Source organism: Syngnathoides biaculeatus, chromosome 4 (assembly GCF_019802595.1).
Source record: "Syngnathoides biaculeatus isolate LvHL_M chromosome 4, ASM1980259v1, whole genome shotgun sequence".
Classification (NCBI taxonomy): Eukaryota; Metazoa; Chordata; class Actinopteri; order Syngnathiformes; family Syngnathidae; genus Syngnathoides; species Syngnathoides biaculeatus.
Genome location: NC_084643.1, coordinates 17,686,972 through 17,704,482, shown reverse-complemented (window position 1 = coordinate 17,704,482; position 17,511 = coordinate 17,686,972). Strand labels below are relative to the sequence as shown.

Genomic DNA, 17,511 nt, shown 5'->3' with positions numbered 1-17,511 from the left:
CTTGATTAATATCAAAATCAATCATAAAGTACAGTAATTACTTAAATATAAATTACTCAAAATAAAAACCGTTTTCGAGTGCATTGAAGCTATCTTTTGTCTACCCACTCCACGATTGGCTAAACTGGAATACGTCATCACGTTCTTCAAGTGTTTTTGACGTACGAGAAAGCGACAGTGAATCTTGTCGGTCTTGTTTTCACCATTTCCAAATAAGAATAATTACTGTACTGGTCCAAGTATTGGTCTAGATTTCAAACAGTTCTCTCGACTAGTTCATTACTATATGCTCTATTTTACGTAAACTTTATTATCTGCGTTATTTTCTATTTTATTTAAATCGAGAGAGCCGACCCGTTAATGCAGTACTGTTAGTTGTTGTTTTTTTTTTTTTTAAACATACTTACAAGTAGCAATCGTTTGTGTTTGTTAGTAATTTAAATGCTTGAATAGTGATTAACTTGTAATTGCCAGTGCAGGCGAACATAATGGCTTCTGATGGAGAACATTGTTGCTCGTGCTGCACCACTCCACTCTCTCCCGGTGTTTACCAGACAGTGAATGAGATGGATTTTCAACGAGGTTTGCATTGTTTCACTATCAACATGAAAGTACACATTGTCTGTTGGGGTGAGGTTCTTATCTTGTATGCAGGTATCTGGTCTGCCGCCATTGATGGAGACTTGAAGAGGGTCCAGTCAATGATCCAAAAAGGCATCAATGCAAACCTCAGGGACTCAGCTGGCTACACAGCTCTAGTAGGTTTACTGCATGCGATCATTGTATTCATTGTTCCAATTCCACGAATGAAAAGTGTTTTTTTTTTTTTTTCATTTTGTTTCAGCACTATGCAAGTCGCAACGGCCATCTGACTGTATCTGAGTTTCTCCTCGAGTATGGTGCTTGTGTATCTCCTCGGACGCCAGGTGGTGGCACTCCCCTCCATCGGGCAGCATTCTGTGGCCATGTGGATATCGTAAGATTGCTGCTGCGCCATAAAGCTGATCCAATGGCCTCTGATGATGATGGTGCCACGCCTCTACACAAGGTATATTTCCAAAATAATGAATACTACACCATTGCCCGGTGATAACACAAAAACATCTGACTATGTTTCAACTCTTCTTTTCTGGGAAAATGTTTGGTTCAGGCTGCAGAACAAGGTCACGAAAAAGTGTGTGTGCTTCTTCTTGAGGTCTGTCCCACACTTTGCAGCCAGAAGAACAAGAGGCTACAGTTGCCCTACCATATGGCCTCTCAGGAACATTTACGGAAGCTCCTAAAACGATTCCTGTAATAACGCACAGGTAGTTGAGGAACTTGCAGTAACCCAGAAACCAGTACTGATTGCCCTTATCTCTGTTTTTTTTTTGTATGTCTTGAACTGGTGAGCAGGTCTTGAACTGGCCAGTTCCCTAAACACTTAAGTGAAGACAACATTTGTTATGATCAGTACCTCGCTGTAAATTCACCTTCCCTTTATTATGAAGTTTGTATTTTTAACATACTGTAGATGTGGATGTCCTAAGAGATAGCTAATATCATTATTTAGTCTCACTTGTTTTGTCTCAGTTGTTTTGTATAGGCACGATGGCCCAGCTGTAAAGCCTTGGCCTCAGTTTCATGGACCTGCATTCAATCCCAGCCTCGCCTGTGTGGAGTTTGTGTGTTCTCCCGTGCCTGTGTGGATTTTCTCCGGGTACTCCGGTCTCTTCCCACATCCCAAAAGCATGCATTAATTGGACACTCTAAATTGCCCCTAGGTGTGATTGTGAGTGTGACTGTTGTCTGTCTCCATGTGCCCTCCGATTGGGTGGCAACCAGTTCAGGGTGTACCCTTGCGTCCTGCCCGTTGACGCCTGGGATAGGCTCCGGCACTCCCGCGACAGTCATGAGGATAGGCAGCTAAGAAAATGGATGGATGGATGATTTCTACATAACTTGTTTTATAAAATGTTCATAGTTTATCGATCTACTTCAATCTGTAAATGATAACCGTAAATGAAAACATTGATTCTTAATATTGTTGACATTGCACAAAATATTATTACATTTGAGCTGATAAGATTTGACTGATTTGAAATAAGACAATAACAAATGTTAATATTACAGTCATGAGGATAGGCAGCTAAGAAAATGGATGGATGGATGATTTCTACATAACTTGTTTTATAAAATGTTCATAGTTTATCGATCTACTTCAATCTGTAAATGATAACCGTAAATGAAAACACTGATTCTTAATATTGTTGACATTGCACAAAATATTATTACATTTGAGCTGATAAGATTTGACTGATTTGAAATAAGACAATAACAAATGTTAACATTATCCTAAATATAGTTGTAATTATGTGCACCCAAAAAAATGCTTTAATTAATCAATTTTTTTAATTTAAAGTGCATAAGACCATGGATATACTGGTCTAGTCCACTTGAGATCAAATGGGGGTGAATGTGGCCAGTGAAATAAAATGAGTTTGACACCCATGATGGCGTAAAAGCACTACTGTGTTGTACACAGAAATGTATGGACATAATTCAATGTAAAAAGTTTCTTTCGGCGTCGCCACAGTGTATGGCACAATTTTTTTTATTTTTATTATTTATTTGTTTGTTTTTAACACCAGATGCCCTTCCTGACGCAACCTTTCTAAGGGAGTGGAGAACCCAGTGGGATACGAACCCACAACCCCTGGTTTACCAAACCAATGCTCTAACCACCGAGATACGGGCCCTCTGATATGATTAAATGTACGTTTAAGGAAAAGGGAAAAAGACACAAGAGGGCGCTGATTCCCATAAAATGGTCCACAGAAGCATCAAAAGAGCTTTACAGTATGTTGCTCTTGGGCTGTGCCAGGAACACATACACTCATACTCACGAGGACTTAGTTGTCACAATCAAACGCAAAGAGTGCTCACAAGATCAGTCAGCATTAGTTTCACACCAAACACAGTGTCCCCTGTCTTGAAAGTAATCCCAAAGAATGAGATAAGCAAAATGGTAATTATCTGACGACTAACTGTGAAATGTAAAGTACTTTTTATTTCTGAGTCATAGGAACATCTTCTCTACAACATGCAAACACTCTTCAATCAGCAGGAATAAAGATTATGCTTTAAAAAAATGTTTTAGAAAGACTTCAGTGGTTTAATATGTAAACTGTTTCAGGTTTGTTTTGCTTTGCTGTTGTTCGATGTTAATCGGAGGGCTTGTTCCAAAGTTATTTGAGCAATTATCCCTCAAGATTGATGTCATATCACTCGAATGTACAGTTCATTTACACTGAGAGGGAACTCAAATGTTAGTTAACAAAATTATGGGCGGTGCCTTATGCAGTTAGGGACTGCTATTTCCTGAAAAGCCACTGTTTCTATGGTTTATTTTCCTTTGTGAGTGGGTTCAAAGTATTAGATTTTGCCATGCTTTTAACAACTCCAGTGTGGAGGTTTCTTTCAGCTTGTCCCTTTCGGGGTCGCCACAGCGTGTCATCTGAGATGAACGCACATATATGTTCGGCACAATTTTTACACTGGATGCCCTTCCTGACGCAACCCTTCTCAGGGAGTGGAGGCCCCAGTGGGATACGAACCCACAACCCCTGGGTTACAAAACCAGTGCTGTAACCACTGAGCTACGGGTCCTCAACAACTCCAGTGAAAGTGGGTGTAAATTATGCTCAGTGTGGAATATTAATTCCTGAAAATTACTCTGCCTAGCTCCACCCAATTCCACTTCTGCTGGGAGCGACCATAAATAGACTGGCAGTGACAACAGCGCTTGAAAGAGCAGCTGGCAGGCTCAACATGACCTCATGAGAGGACAAAAAAAATAAGAAGTGTTGCAAAAGATCCATTATCATCATTCAATACTCAGCACCATACTAACACACACTTTGAAATGTCCTATGCCAAAAAAAATAATTTTGTCTATTGCTTTATGTGGTGGCACGGTGACGCAGCTGTTGGACTCACAGTTCTGAGGACTGGGGTTCAAATCCCGGCCCTACCTGTGTGAAGTTTGCATGTTTCCCCCGTGCCTGCATGGGGTTTCTCTCCAGTCCACTTTCCTCCCACATTCCAAAAATATACAGTAATTGGAGACTCTAAATTGCCCCGAGGTGTGATTGTGAGTGATACTGTTGTCTGTCTCCATGTGCCCTGTGATTGGCTGGCAACCAGTTCTGGGTGTAGTCCGCCTCCTGCCCAATGGCAGCTGGGAAAGCGGCGACCCTCGTGAGGATAAGTGGCTCAAAAATGGATGGATGGATACTGCTTTATGTTTACCTTTGGTCAAATGAGTCTTACATGGTTTAAGTTTGACATCCGTGTTGACTGTCAATTGAATGCAACAGGCAATAAACGGTATAACGGCCTCTATATAATCCCACACTTGTGTAGTCGACAACGCGTGCATTGCATCATGTGACCTGTGCGTTGACCTGTGCAGCACTTCTGTGTAGCTTCCAGTGCGTATGTCCCAAAAAGAAAAAAAAACTGCATGGAGAAAGCTGCAAAAATCATTTCTCGTAATTACCTCGTTTTAATCACATGCTGTGATGACGTACTCACCGTTTCTCACGATTCCGCATACCACTTACACCACTGCCTTCTTGATCTATTTTGCAGCACAATTAAATGCCTCATATGGTCATTTAGGTCTATTTGTCCAAGCAGATGCTGTCCCAAGGTCACCATTGTTGTTGCTTTTTTCCTTGTTACGGAAAGAAAAGTAGAAATGGCTACTGGAAATAACCAAAAAGTGCTGAGGAAACTACACTGTGGCCTCCTAGCCAATAACAGCCATAGCAACACTGTTGACTTGGAGAAGAACTGCAGCACATTTTCAAAACTGGTATGTACTTTTGATTTAAGCGTTCAACCTTATTTTCTCCAACTAGAGTACTATACAGTGGTTAAAAGCCACAGAACAAAGTCTCTGCCTCAGCTCTGGGCAGTTGCAGGGTCTGGCAGACCTGATGCTTTCTGCCGCCTGCACGCCAGAACTTTCCTTGACTAAAAGTCCCTCATGATTTTTAGGGAGGAGTTTGGGGAACTGGTTGTTTTCAGGTTACTGAAACAGAGCGCACCCACTTTTATAGGTGTGTAGACTATGTGAATGGGATCCTTAAATGGCCAAGTAGAATACCTGAACCTTTCTAAAGTATCACTTACTGACACTGAATTGTAGATATACATTTATGTGAATGGTACTGTTGGATTTGATTTTAGATCAAAACAAAAGTCCGTTAATCATCTGACTCCAAATTGTGACCTTACCCGACCACCACTCATCCAACAATTTGCGGGCTCATTCTGCAAGAGAAATGACCAGGAAGCCGGCGTTTTCACACGCGAGTGGATTTATTCCTACAAAACTAGTACAAATACCTGGATCTCGGGTCCCCCTCAATACAACCATAGGAGGTCTCCGTTCCCTCCAGCCGACGTACTCTACATCCGAGTTGCCCAGGACCATTTAAAAGTACAGTCTACTAATTCACTATTGGTTATGTGTCCTCTGCAGTTATCCTTAGCGCTCTCTCATTGGTTTTTCTTTGTCTGCAGGATGGTGTGGCGACTCCTCCCGCCTGCGGTTGTTGATGTTTGTTGCTCCCGGCTCCCTATGGGTCATGCGTCACCCCACACCTGATTGTGGTCACCACCAACCGTCGAGAACACTCCGTTCTAGCACACTATCTGCTGTAATCACTTTCTTGCCACATTCTCACACTGCAACTTTTCATCCACAGACTTTCACACATTAGGCAGTATTGCAAATACATCGCCTTGTTGATTAACTTTTATACATTTCCTTTAGTAGAGTAAATGATTGGTTGTTCCTTCGCAGATTTCGTCTATTGCTGGGGTTTGCCTGAAAGTAACCCCTGTGATAAATGAGGGTTCACTGCTCTTTGCTGAGTGTCCGTTTTACTTTGGGGACATCTCACTTCTCCAAACATTTGTCCCTCCTCGCTCCACTATTGTTTTCATCTCCCTAATGCAGGGGTGCTCAATGAGGCAGTTTCGGTCTCGGTCGATCTCAACAGTTTGCCGAGGGAAAAAAAGAAAAGAAAAGACAGTCGTATTTTTTTCTTTTTACTTGAGATCACCGCGCATGTGCAAAAATCGACAGTACAGGAAAACACGCTGTCAGTGAGGTTACCCCCCTCAATTTTAAGATCTCGCTTAAGAAATCTTAACAAACATGAGTATGGATGCTGCAGTAAAGAAGACAAAAACGTATCACTTTCATACGGAATGGGAGGCGGGCAACTTTTTCACGATGTCATTTCCGAAGTGCGTTTGCCTCAGCTGCCAGTGTAGTAAAATGTGGAGCGGCATTTTCAAACTGTTTATGGAAAATACGACACCGACATTCTGCCGAAAAGCAAGCTGCAGAGAAAAGTAAACAAACTAAAATCCCAATTGGCCGCACAGCAGTCACCTTAGCATCGTTTCCGGGTTCGTCACACCACACATAAAGAGGCATAGCTGACTCGTTGTTCCGATCTTTTAAAACTAAGGCGGGAATATTATCTTGAATAAAATCTCTGCAGCTGTAAAGGAGTACAATTACACGGTGGTGTGAAGCCATGGCTGATGTTTGGAAGGACATCGGGGATGGTGAGTGTCTCTCACTGCAGTTGGACGAATCCGCAGACGTGAGTTACACAGCCCAGGTGTCCATTTTCATTCGTATGGTGTTTAGTGATCAACGTGAACTCAGATAGTTACAAAATTGTTTAAAGTTAATTATGTTGTGTAATATTGGCTCATTCAGTTATTTAAGGCACACAAACATACCCATTTACACATAAATAATCCTCAATATACTTTAAAATAAATATGTTTCGCATTTTTGTTGTGGGTAGATCTTTTGTGACTTGGTCATTCTATTTCATCATTGGTCATTCAAAAAAAAAAAAACGCCCCCGTTGTTCAACGTCAACTCAGATAGTTACAAAAATGTTTGAAGTTAATTATGTTGTGTAATATTGGCTCATGCAGTTATGTAAGGCACACAAACATACCCATTTACACATAAAGAATCCTCAATATACTTGAAAATAAATATGTTTCGCATTTTTGTTGTGGGAAGATCTTTTGTGACTTGGTCATTCTATTTCATCATTGGTCATTAAAAAAAAAAAAAACCGCCCCCGTTGTTCGTGAGAGGCTGGAAGCTTGAGAAGTAGATCTTGGGGTAAAAAACTCTGGACACCCCTGCCCTAATGGATCTCTAGTGAGGTGACCTAATGTAGACAGAGGATAGAGAACAGAGAAGGTTGCAAATAAAGGAATTTAACTTCACTGGCACAGTGGAGTGTCTGCCACAGTGCTGAGGACTGTGGTTGAAATCGTGGCCCCGCCTGTGTGGCGTTTGCATGTTCTCCCTGTGTGAGTTTTCTCTGGGCAATCCGGTTTCTTCCCCCATACCCCCAAAACATGCATTAATTGATGACTGTAAATCGCCCTGAAGTCTGATTGTTTCTATGTGCCCTGCGATATGGCTGGCAACCAGTTCAGGGGGTACCCTGCCTCCTGCCCGATGACAGCTGGGATTGGCTCTAGCACTCCTGCGAACCTTGTGAAGATAATCGACTCAGAAAATGAATGTATGGATTTTAGCTTGTGCAACTTAAGCATATCCAGTAGGTAGTTCACTACATGGTAGTCAAAGAGCAACAAATGATCTTGTGCCCAAATCTTATTATATCATCCACTATTGGTTACTATTGTTGCTACTTTTAGATTTGGACCAACTTTAAAAATCCAAAGTTACCACAGAAATAATCCTTCTTAATTATATGTGATGATGTTAAAATGGAATTCTCCAAATTAGTGCCAGTTCTGTGGTCCTCGGGTTTAAACCCACATCCCATAGTGGTTATGGGCCAAAGAGGCTGAAAAGAACCCTTTGTTTCCACTGGTTTCATTCATGGTTTGGCCTCCTGGCTGCACAGGAAACAAGAAAAGCAAAACAAGAAAGCCTAAATCTGTTTTACCTACCTTCTTTTCCTGGGAAAATCCCAGCTGCTCCAGGCAAAGCATTTCAGACAAGAGCTGCAAAAGTGTGAAGATTTCAGATATGCAAAGACACACACATGCACGCACACACACGCTTACACACGTACGAGAATTCACGGCACCATGTCTGGCAACAACTAGAGTTCAGCATGTACTGATGAAAAGATGTTTACAAGGACACATAAATGGGGGATTCAGAAGCATTAAATCATCACTCAACTTCATGAGGCCACTAACTGAAAAATGGTTGGAATACATGTGGTCAACACTGAAGATGAGGTCATAGCAAATGTCCTTTTGAGCGGTAATGATGCATTCACGCATGACCATGAAATTCAATTAGATAAATGTTTTTATTGAAAAGCATAGCTGGGCACTCATTTCATCCATCCATATTCTGAGCCGCTTATCCTCACAAGGGTCGCGGGTGTGCTGGAGCCAATCCCAGCTGCCATCGGGCAGGATGTGGGGTACCACCTGAATTGGTTGCCAGCCAATTGCAGGGTACATGGAGACAGACAACAGTATCACTCACAATCACACCTAGGGGCAATTTAGAGTCTCCAATTAATGCATGTTTTTGGGATGTGGGAGGAAACCGGAGTGTCCAGAGTAAACTCACACAGGCAGAGGGAAAACATGCTTACTCCACACAGGCGGGGCCATGATTTGAACCCCGGTCCTCAGAACTGGGAGGCCACCTGACACTAATTTGTCATTTTTAATTCATTTGAATTTGAAAGCAGTGGTGACTGGTCAATAAGAGTGCTGCCCTATTTGTTAACTGAGTTTCAACCTTAATAATAAATAATATAATAAATGAGAAAAAAAAATTAAAATATTTGACATAGGTCTTCCAAATAATCATGCTCAACGAGTACTTACTAATCATAAAAAACAATATTGTTAAACTGGAAAGATAAATCAGCTATCAACATTCACCAGTGGCAAAATCTTGTCATAGAGTATAAAAGCTAAATGTAGTAACCAAATGGAAAATTTTAAGAAAACCTCATTGTCTTTCAACATAATGGTGAATCTTGAAGCTTGATTCTAGTTTACCAGGGAAAGAATCTCATGCAGAAATGTAGTTTAATATCAGTGTAATATAATGTTGACCAAATCTTATCTTCTGATTTTTAGGCTTCTGTGCAACCCATGAGGTCACTTGCGTGCACTTGTACCACTATTCTTCTGGGCCTATGGTGTGGGCCTCTGGAAAGGCTGGACCTGTTTCCCCCTCCTCCTCTTAGGTCTAGTTGAATCCTTGTTGCCATTCCGAGGAGCAACCCAGCGCTACTCTTGGTCCCTGGGTGCCCGGGAATTTCTTCTTGGCCCCACTCAGAGGACCTTGTCCTAGTCTCCGGGTGGAGGTTGCTGCTATGTCCCAGGCCAGTGGTCTCCTCTTCCCTTTCCCCAAGGCACTCTGCTGATGCTGTCGCCCCTCTCTCGCTCTGGCTGTGGGGGGGGGTCTCACCTAACACCCACCAGTCTTCCAAATTTTAACCACACACCATCATAGTACACAGGGATAACTAACAACAGTAATATTTCTCTTGGCTTAACTCCTGGGGTCTGCACTTCCACCCCAATTCGGTTGTTGGACTGTGGGTAGATGGGGGTCTCCCTTCCTCTCCCCTCTCCAGGCGTCTTCACCTGTCATTACGCATGACAAACACTTAACTTGGGCTCAGTTTTGGCCGGGTGTGACCATTTTCAGTTGACTCCTGCATTAGGCCCTTGTTGGTGGCTGCAGCAGCCATGCTCTCCAGGGGTGGGTGAGCTGTGTCGAAGGTAGTGGGTGGTGGTCCAGTATCCTTACCCCTCCCTTTGGGACTAATTGAAGCACTAGGTTGGGGTTCGGGACCCCCCTGGGTCCTGGGGATTGTGGGATGTTCCCCTGGCTGGGTTCCCTGCTGGATGTGGTCACTGGCTTGGCTGATCTTCTGAGTGGAGGTTGCCTGGAGCCCAAGCTTCCCCAATATGCCAACACAGCAACCCCATACACCAGTTAACCAAGATATATGTTAGTATGGTGTTCATTCACTTAAGTTCCATAGACATATTATATGCTAATTGCTTGTGTTGAGACCACTAATAATAACAGGTTATAGACTACTCACAGGTTCTTACAAGTGTTTTGACACTACGAAAAGCATTCCACCACACCACTCATCAGTAACACTGCCTTGCTATTGTCCCACACCCTGTCCTGTCCTTCCAGCCTCTCATTTTATGTCGATGCTCATTTTGTTTTATTGGTTTGTAGCTTATCCTCACCGGCGAAAACACCACCAGCCGCCACTGATTGGAAGTATGTACAAAGAATTCACAATAGAAGATATAAGTCTTGGTCAACCTTTTGACCTGCAAAACAAAGGTGGTGTACAAGCTGTTGCTGTAGGCCTTTTTTGCAAAGTGACTATCTTAAATTACCCTTGTAAATGGCCTTGCTCATTCATAGTAGCTCACTCACAGGATGGTATCCCCTCCAATGTTATCTCAGGCTCAGTTCAATTAATTAGCACTTTGGTGCAAGTGATATGATTAAAGGGTTGTGTAGATTTAGACTGTTGCTTTGATCCATTCCCTCTCTTATCAGGTCTCCATCTACACTAGGGCTTCAAGCTTTGAAGGAGCTAAAATTAGCTAGTCAAGCAGGAATATTGTCCGTGACCGTCACTATCATTGCTGTCTTTATAATCAGTGTGCATTCATCTGTTCAAATGACTAATTTCCATTACATCTGCAGAATAATTTTTTTTTTAAGATTCCAGATAAGGATAACGTCCCTGAATGAAAGGGCATTTTTTTTCTTTTCAGCATGATGATGTAAAGGAGGGACTGTATTCCACCTCTCCCTTGCCCCACTCTCAAGCCAAACTGTTATAAAAGACAGGTGATATGCCCCTTGTACAGGGATGTATCGGAGGAATGTGCTTGCAGGTATCTTGCTGCCTCTAAGCACTGTGGAGGAAGGTCCATTCATCCTGTTTGTCCAGGCCCACATTATATGTCGGACCCTGGAGGTGTCTGTGTCCTAGGCTTGGAGTGACGAAAGTCGATCTGGTGAGAAAGAGGCCTGGCCATACCTGGAGGCATTTTTTTTTTTTTTTTTGCGGGGGGCAGGGAGGGGGAGATGTCAACTCAAACTGAAATCCTCTACAACAGAAGAAACCCTCTCCTCTGACAAAGAAACAAAACCATCTCATTTCAGTGACCACACCTGTGTCACCAAACACCGCAGAAATATTTTTCCAAAACACCAAATTTGTTCAGCTATGAAAGTCTTACCAGTGTTAATGTGCCACTGTCATGAAATGGATGATTTTTAGTAAGTTATTAATGAAAAAACGGCAGCCGGTATGGACCAATCCGTTTTTCACCACAAAACATGATTTTGACGTATATGGCTTTTTTTAACTCCCGCCATGAAAATCCTCTTGAGGGATTTGTTTTCGACGAGAAGCAGGAAGTGACGATGGAGGCAGTAGCGTTCTCAAGCGAACTCATTTGTTTCTATTAATTTTACCTGCGGGAAGGTAACTTGTAGTTCTTTCGTACTAGCCAAAATGCTGGCTCGTTGCATTGCTGGATATTCCTCGAACACTTGGGAGGATAGATTCCTTTTCATACTTTTCCAAAAGATCCAGTTCGTCTTGAAAAATGGATTGCACGGGTGCAAATGATGAGAGCCTCGTGGGTTCCAAATGACAGGTAGGTGTGTATACAGGTACTAAAAAAAAACATTAGTTGGGGGGAGACGTAATCCATAAATCAGGGGTGCTAAATGTGTCGATTTGCGCATTGGAAGGCTTCCCTTGCAGCAGCCGCTGAAGGACGGCCTCCGCAGGCCTTGTGGATCGCCAACAGCCTTGTCGACAAGGCCGAGCCGGCTGCCGGCCTTGTCGGCAGGGGTGGCTCGCTGCTGTTGGGCTACGGTGGATCATACCCACCACGGAAGTGGATCGGATGGGGAGGCGGTTTGGCCACAGCGTCGTCGTCGCATGCGGGCCGCGTTGTTTTTATCACTCCTGCGCAGAGGTAGATCGGACGGGGTGATGGTTTGACCGTGATCCGCACATCATCTAAATATGGCTTGAAACAATAGTAATTTCAGTAATTTCACTTGGTTGTGAGATGTTCTTTTCTTCGAAATGAACTTCCGTGTCAGAAGGAGCATGTTCGTCTCCCACAGTAGGGCCCACAACGTGTTTCCAATGGTGAATGTCTGGGGTGACGTTATGGACAGGAGATGCAGCCAATATGGCAACCACTTGGATGTCGAATGGCACTTCCACAACTTTGCGCATGGATGAGGCGTTCTCCGCTCATATTTATTTTCTCGTATAGACATTGAAGTGAATAAAGTTATTTGTATTTTTCATTTCAATATCTATTTTAGATTGTTTATAGGGATGACACTTGACTTTTAAGCTTCTTCACAAGAGCCTGTTTTTTTTTCTTTTTGTAATACGGCATGTATCAGCAGGCAGCCCTGATCCGTACTGTCATTACACTGAAAATGAATATGACCAGTAAATGTGCGCACTTCAAATACGCTAAAATCAGTGCTTTATGTTAACATTGCCCAACTAGCCAAATGCCGGTGGATTCCAGCAGTGGCTCATCCTGGTATCTTTGTCTCTTCCATGAGCCATTTAGGCAGGTTGAGTTTTATATGAACTATGTTGTGTGTTGTGGAGATGACTGAGAGCACAGGTGTCAAACTCAAGGCCTGGGGGGCCAGATCTGCCCTGCCTCATGCTTTTATGTGGCCCGCGAAGGCAAATCTAGTGTCAACTTCCATGATTCTTGTGAAAAGCTGTACCAAATTTTCAAATTGTCATATATCGTAAATGATAGCATTTAGATATTACAAGCATTTTTGTGTGACCAAACATGAATAGTTGAAAAACCCATTACCCTCGATTTCTGATTCCAAAACGAGTTCATGAATTTCAGGGCACTTAACCACGCCTCCTGAAGTTACGTTACCCCACGCTTGCTAACCTCAGACAAACAATTAGCAAAAATGGCGTCGCAGGAAGAAAAGACGAGAGCAAAATTATCCGATTTACCAGCTGATTTTTCACTCGCATTCTTACCAAATAGTGAAATATCGTTGAAGAGCAGACAGCAGGGCTTCAAGTATTTCAGCGAGGGGTATTTCAATGGTATTTACATGCATATCGACGGAGAAACCATTGATATTAGCGCGAGATCTTTCCGGAGTCAGAGGAAGACCGAGAAGCCACATAATATGTTACAACCCAAAGACGAATTCGTCATTGACAGTTTCCTATTTTCGTGTTACCTATCACACTTGTGTGCAGAATCTGTATGTGTATCTGTATAGCCGTTTGTGAACCGCCGTATGAAGGAAAAGAAAAAGGCGAGGCTCCATTTATGAGTTGTTTCTCCCGTTTTCTTTGTGTAACGTCACACACTCCCCTCAATAATTATTCTTGAATTAGTGCCGAACCTCCGTAAGTCCCGACCGAGTACGACAATCACTACTTTAGTGTCCTCAAACATCCTTCCTTCAGTCTTGGTGTCTCGGTGCACGTCGAAGGCTTTTAGGACTCGCTAGTCTGGTTTAGCTTAGCTCGCTAGCTGCCAACAAAGAGACACGTTTGTGCAGTCAGGTCCTCGCAAAGTATCGCTCAACACAGATCAAGTGTGTCAATCATTCACACGTAGCTATGTTATGCAAGCGAAGAACTGCTAATTCATTTATATGAGACATGTATTGAAAATCAAATATAGGGCTTACCTTCGTGCAAACATATCTGTTCCGGTTGATGGATTCAGTTGATCATGCGGTCTTCCACAAAGTTTGATCCATTGAAGACATTTTTCGTACTCGAGCTTCTGTTCCGGTTGATTTTAGATGGATTCAGTTGATCATGCCGTCTTCCACAAAGTTTGATCAATCAAAGACATTTTTCGTGCTGGGTCTTCGGTTTTGGAAAGGGTACGAATTGAACTCCACCAACTAGCCTTTCAGGATACCTGTCGTCACTATTATAAAGTCAGTGACTACACCTCTTAACCATATCTATTGTTAAAGAACCCAAATACCCGATAAAACGCAAACAAAAGCTATACCAGACCATGCAACATTGTCTGAGGGAACGGCGGGTGCAAAAAGGGGCGTGGTTTATGCAGATCTCTGGCCTCTGATTGGTCAGCGACGCGGAGATTACGCAATTTCTACGGAGGGGTCAATTGTAGGGCACAAAGAGACAACCATTCACACCTAAGGGTAATTTAGAGTCAACAATAAACAAGTGTTTTGGGGATGTGGGAGGAAACTCGAGTGTCCAGACAAAACCCACACAGGCACGGGGAGAACATGCAAACTCCACACAGGGGATTCTGGGATATTAACCCTGGTCCTTGGAACTGTGAAGTAGATGCTCTCACCAGTCGCGCAACCGTCCCACCCTAATTTGATATGACTTTTTTTTTAATTTGATGTACCGTGTTGTAAATGGTAAATGGACTGCATTTAGAGTATATAGCACTTTACCTATCTTTATCACACTGCCCAAAGCATTTACAATAGAAATGGGCGCGGTAGGGTACTGAATGACTTGAATCAGTTCTTTAAAAGATTCATCACCGAATTCCATCTACCACCCAGGGCTCCTGCTCACTCACCCAAGTTATTGTCATCTGACTATTGGAGATAAAATCTCTACCCTGAATCCCACCCAGCTTTCGATTTGACTTTAAAGTTCTGCTACTGGTTTACAAATCCATCCATCCACTCACAATCACACCTAGGGGCAATTTAGAGTCTCCAATTAATGCATGTTTTTGGGATGTGAAAGGAAACTGGAGTGCCCAGATAAAACTCATGCAGGCGTGGGGAGAACATGCATATTCCACACAGGCGGGGCCAGGATTTGAACCTCGGTCCTCAGAAATATGAGGTCAAAGCTCCAACCAGTTACCCCACTATGCCACAGTTTGATAACATTTGTTTAAAATTGTTGTTTTCAGGACACAAGATTTCAGCAACGTCACTGAGATATATTTTTTTTTTAAATAAATACCGCTTCCTTGTATTGCTTTTTGGCCCTTCAAATGTTCCAAGCCAGTTGACATGATGCAAGGGTTAGTCTCTGGCTGCTTCATTTTTATTTTTAGCTGCATCTGCTTTTTCAAAGTGATTAACTTGTTAGTGTGAACTTCAGTCCCTTTTGGAAATTCCAGGTCCATGTTAGCGTGGAGTGTGCTGAAGTGAAGATTTGAAGCTGTGAAATGCAATAAAGACATCTGATACAAAAGACAGCGTGGTTGGCTGTTGCACTCAACAACAACAACATAAAAGATCAGTCCCATTCTGGTGAAAATGTCCACATATTTTAATTTACGTGTGCATCTTCCTCAGCCATTTTGAGAGCAAATCTGATAAATTGTTTTCTCCAAAGATCACAATCTGACTGGGAAACTTCAGGCTATTTTCATTCAATGCACATGCTCGTTTTGTGAAAATACTGTGTTAACCCTTCCTGCTCTGGTCACTTGACTGTAGTCGGGAGACACAGGGGCGACGTCTTCTCCGGGGCCGAGGTTGTTCTCCTCGGGGGTTAACTCCCTTCTCTTGTTGCACAGCTGAGCTGGGTGGCAGGAACAATAAAGTCAGCAACCGCTGATTTTCTCCTCAAATGGCTTTATTGGCTTCTCTGCACATTCGACATCAAAGTGTCCTTAGTCTTTCCACTCTCCCCTGCCCCGTGTTGCTTTTTTCCACTCACACCTGCCCCACGTTCTCCCCCCCCACCTCACATCTGTACAGTACTTTTTTTTCCATTCTTATCCTCCTGCTGCACACGCCTCCACAGTCCAGTCCCACTCACACAAACACACATGCCCACACCCACTGAGCTTGTTGTTACATTATCTATAACACTCATAATTATCTCAAGCAAAGTCTGCACGCAAATACTGTAATAAACGCAACCAAAGCATGCTCGCGTACCGTAATGAACTAAAGGAAAGCATGTGCGCACACACAAGAAAAAAAAAAAACAATTTCAATAGGTTTTTGTGCCTTCACAAGAGCCACATGAAAATGGGTAAACCGCCGCATACAGCGAGAGAACTCCGGAGTCGCCACAACTGGCCTAAAGGCCCTAGTATAGTAACAGGCATGAGAGTTCTTGTGAGTCTACTGAATCGCTCAAATCAGTTCCCTAAAAAGATTTGTTCAAAAGATTTGTACACCAAATCGTTGCTTTCTTGTTCATAAAATAATTCAAGTGCTTCCTTATTCAGTTAATTACCCATCCTTTAGGTTCACAATCATTCAAACTTTCACCAAAGCACTATATGTGTTGTGGTTGTGTATTTCAAAGTAGGAAAAGTGGGGAGGTTAAAAAAAAAAACACCTTTGTGTACAGCAAGCTCAGCTCCAAACCATCTTTCTGCGTTTGCTTATGTTCATCTAGGCCAGAAGTCAGCAACCTTTAACACGAACGAGCCATTCCACGGAAAAGATACCACTGGGAGCCGCAAACACTTCTTGACATCTGAACAAGAAAAAGATGTTAGCTTTTATATATATTTTTTTATGTGTCCATACACTCTCTAAAGAATGTATACGTATCTATATATATGTTTACACTTGTAAAATACTGTGTTGCTTATGAAATCCATGCAGTCATCCATGTTTCAGAAAATAAAATTGTATTCATTAAACACAAACATTTTAAATTATTTCTGAAAAAAATCACAGCAGCAAAATCGAACAATCACATTGCAAGCTTAACATTGAGCTGAAACTTCACCAAAGGTAATACCTACCGATTTAATTGTATTATATGACTGCATAGTTACCATCACCATTCATCACTCGGAGACTTCTCCTGGAGGCGCTGGGTAGGTACCAGAATGTTTAATCAACAATACAGCATTTATATTCTGCATACTTGAGACAGAAATTACAATTGTCTAGTTTAAGAATAACAATAAAATATATATATATATATATATATATATATATATATATATATATATATATATATATATATGTTTAGTGCAATACAGAAAGTCCCAAACAAAGTAAATGCGTGATGTCTACTCATGTAGAGAACCGAATGCCCCCGACGCACTTGTGACGTCACTCCCGTCGTGCCACTGTTACACCACTTTCACTTCGCTGGTGTGATGTCGCTTCCATTTCGTGTTAGGGCCGCTCCTCCTTCAAAAAGAGGAACTTTTGGGATGTTTCTCTCTCACCATCTCAAGCCCATTCTGGGCAGATCGCCACAAATTGTCTTTTTTCATTTCTTTAGGGCGGTCCCAAATGTAACAAACACAGCAAGTGCGATAAATAAAGCAACGGTGAGTCAATAAACAAAGCAACCGTAAGCAAATGAAGAAAATGCAAGTCAATGTAAGCATACACATGTGTTGAGCATAGCAATAGAGCATTAAAAGCAAAACAAGAGAGCAAATATGAGA

At 42.4% G+C, this 17,511-nt stretch overlaps 1 protein-coding gene across 5 annotated transcripts; it reads left to right on the top strand.

Moving 5' to 3' along the window:
* Positions 1 to 109: 109 nt before the first annotated feature.
* Positions 110 to 16,891, top strand: ankrd39 (ankyrin repeat domain 39). 5 transcript variants are annotated; one of them, XR_009794585.1, is made up of 6 exons: positions 168 to 582; positions 655 to 758; positions 845 to 1,048; positions 1,151 to 1,307; positions 5,572 to 6,630; positions 16,497 to 16,891. XR_009794585.1 is itself a non-coding variant. In XM_061816906.1 (5 exons), exons 2-5 carry the CDS (start codon positions 489 to 491, stop codon positions 1,295 to 1,297), a joined length of 549 nt encoding a protein of 182 aa, XP_061672890.1. In that variant the 5' UTR covers positions 110 to 186; positions 480 to 488; the 3' UTR covers positions 1,298 to 1,544. The 5 variants fall into 5 exon arrangements, 2 of the variants coding, with proteins under 2 accessions (XP_061672890.1, XP_061672892.1); XR_009794587.1 differs by lacking the exon at positions 16,497 to 16,891 and adding an exon at positions 9,178 to 9,421; XM_061816906.1 differs by lacking the exons at positions 5,572 to 6,630; positions 16,497 to 16,891 and having other exon boundaries at positions 110 to 186; positions 480 to 582; positions 1,151 to 1,544.
* Positions 16,892 to 17,511: the final 620 nt, after the last annotated feature.

Excerpts from the sequence above, each read along its gene's own strand:
- ankrd39 (XM_061816908.1), top strand. The coding sequence starts at position 489 with ATGGCTTCTGATGGAGAACATTGTTGCTCGTGCTGCACCACTCCACTC. Across the intron at positions 759-844 it reads CAGCTGGCTACACAGCTCTA|CACTATGCAAGTCGCAACGG; the intron begins GTAGGTTTACTG and ends ATTTTGTTTCAG. Across the intron at positions 1,049-1,150 it reads GTGCCACGCCTCTACACAAG|GCTGCAGAACAAGGTCACGA; the intron begins GTATATTTCCAA and ends TGTTTGGTTCAG.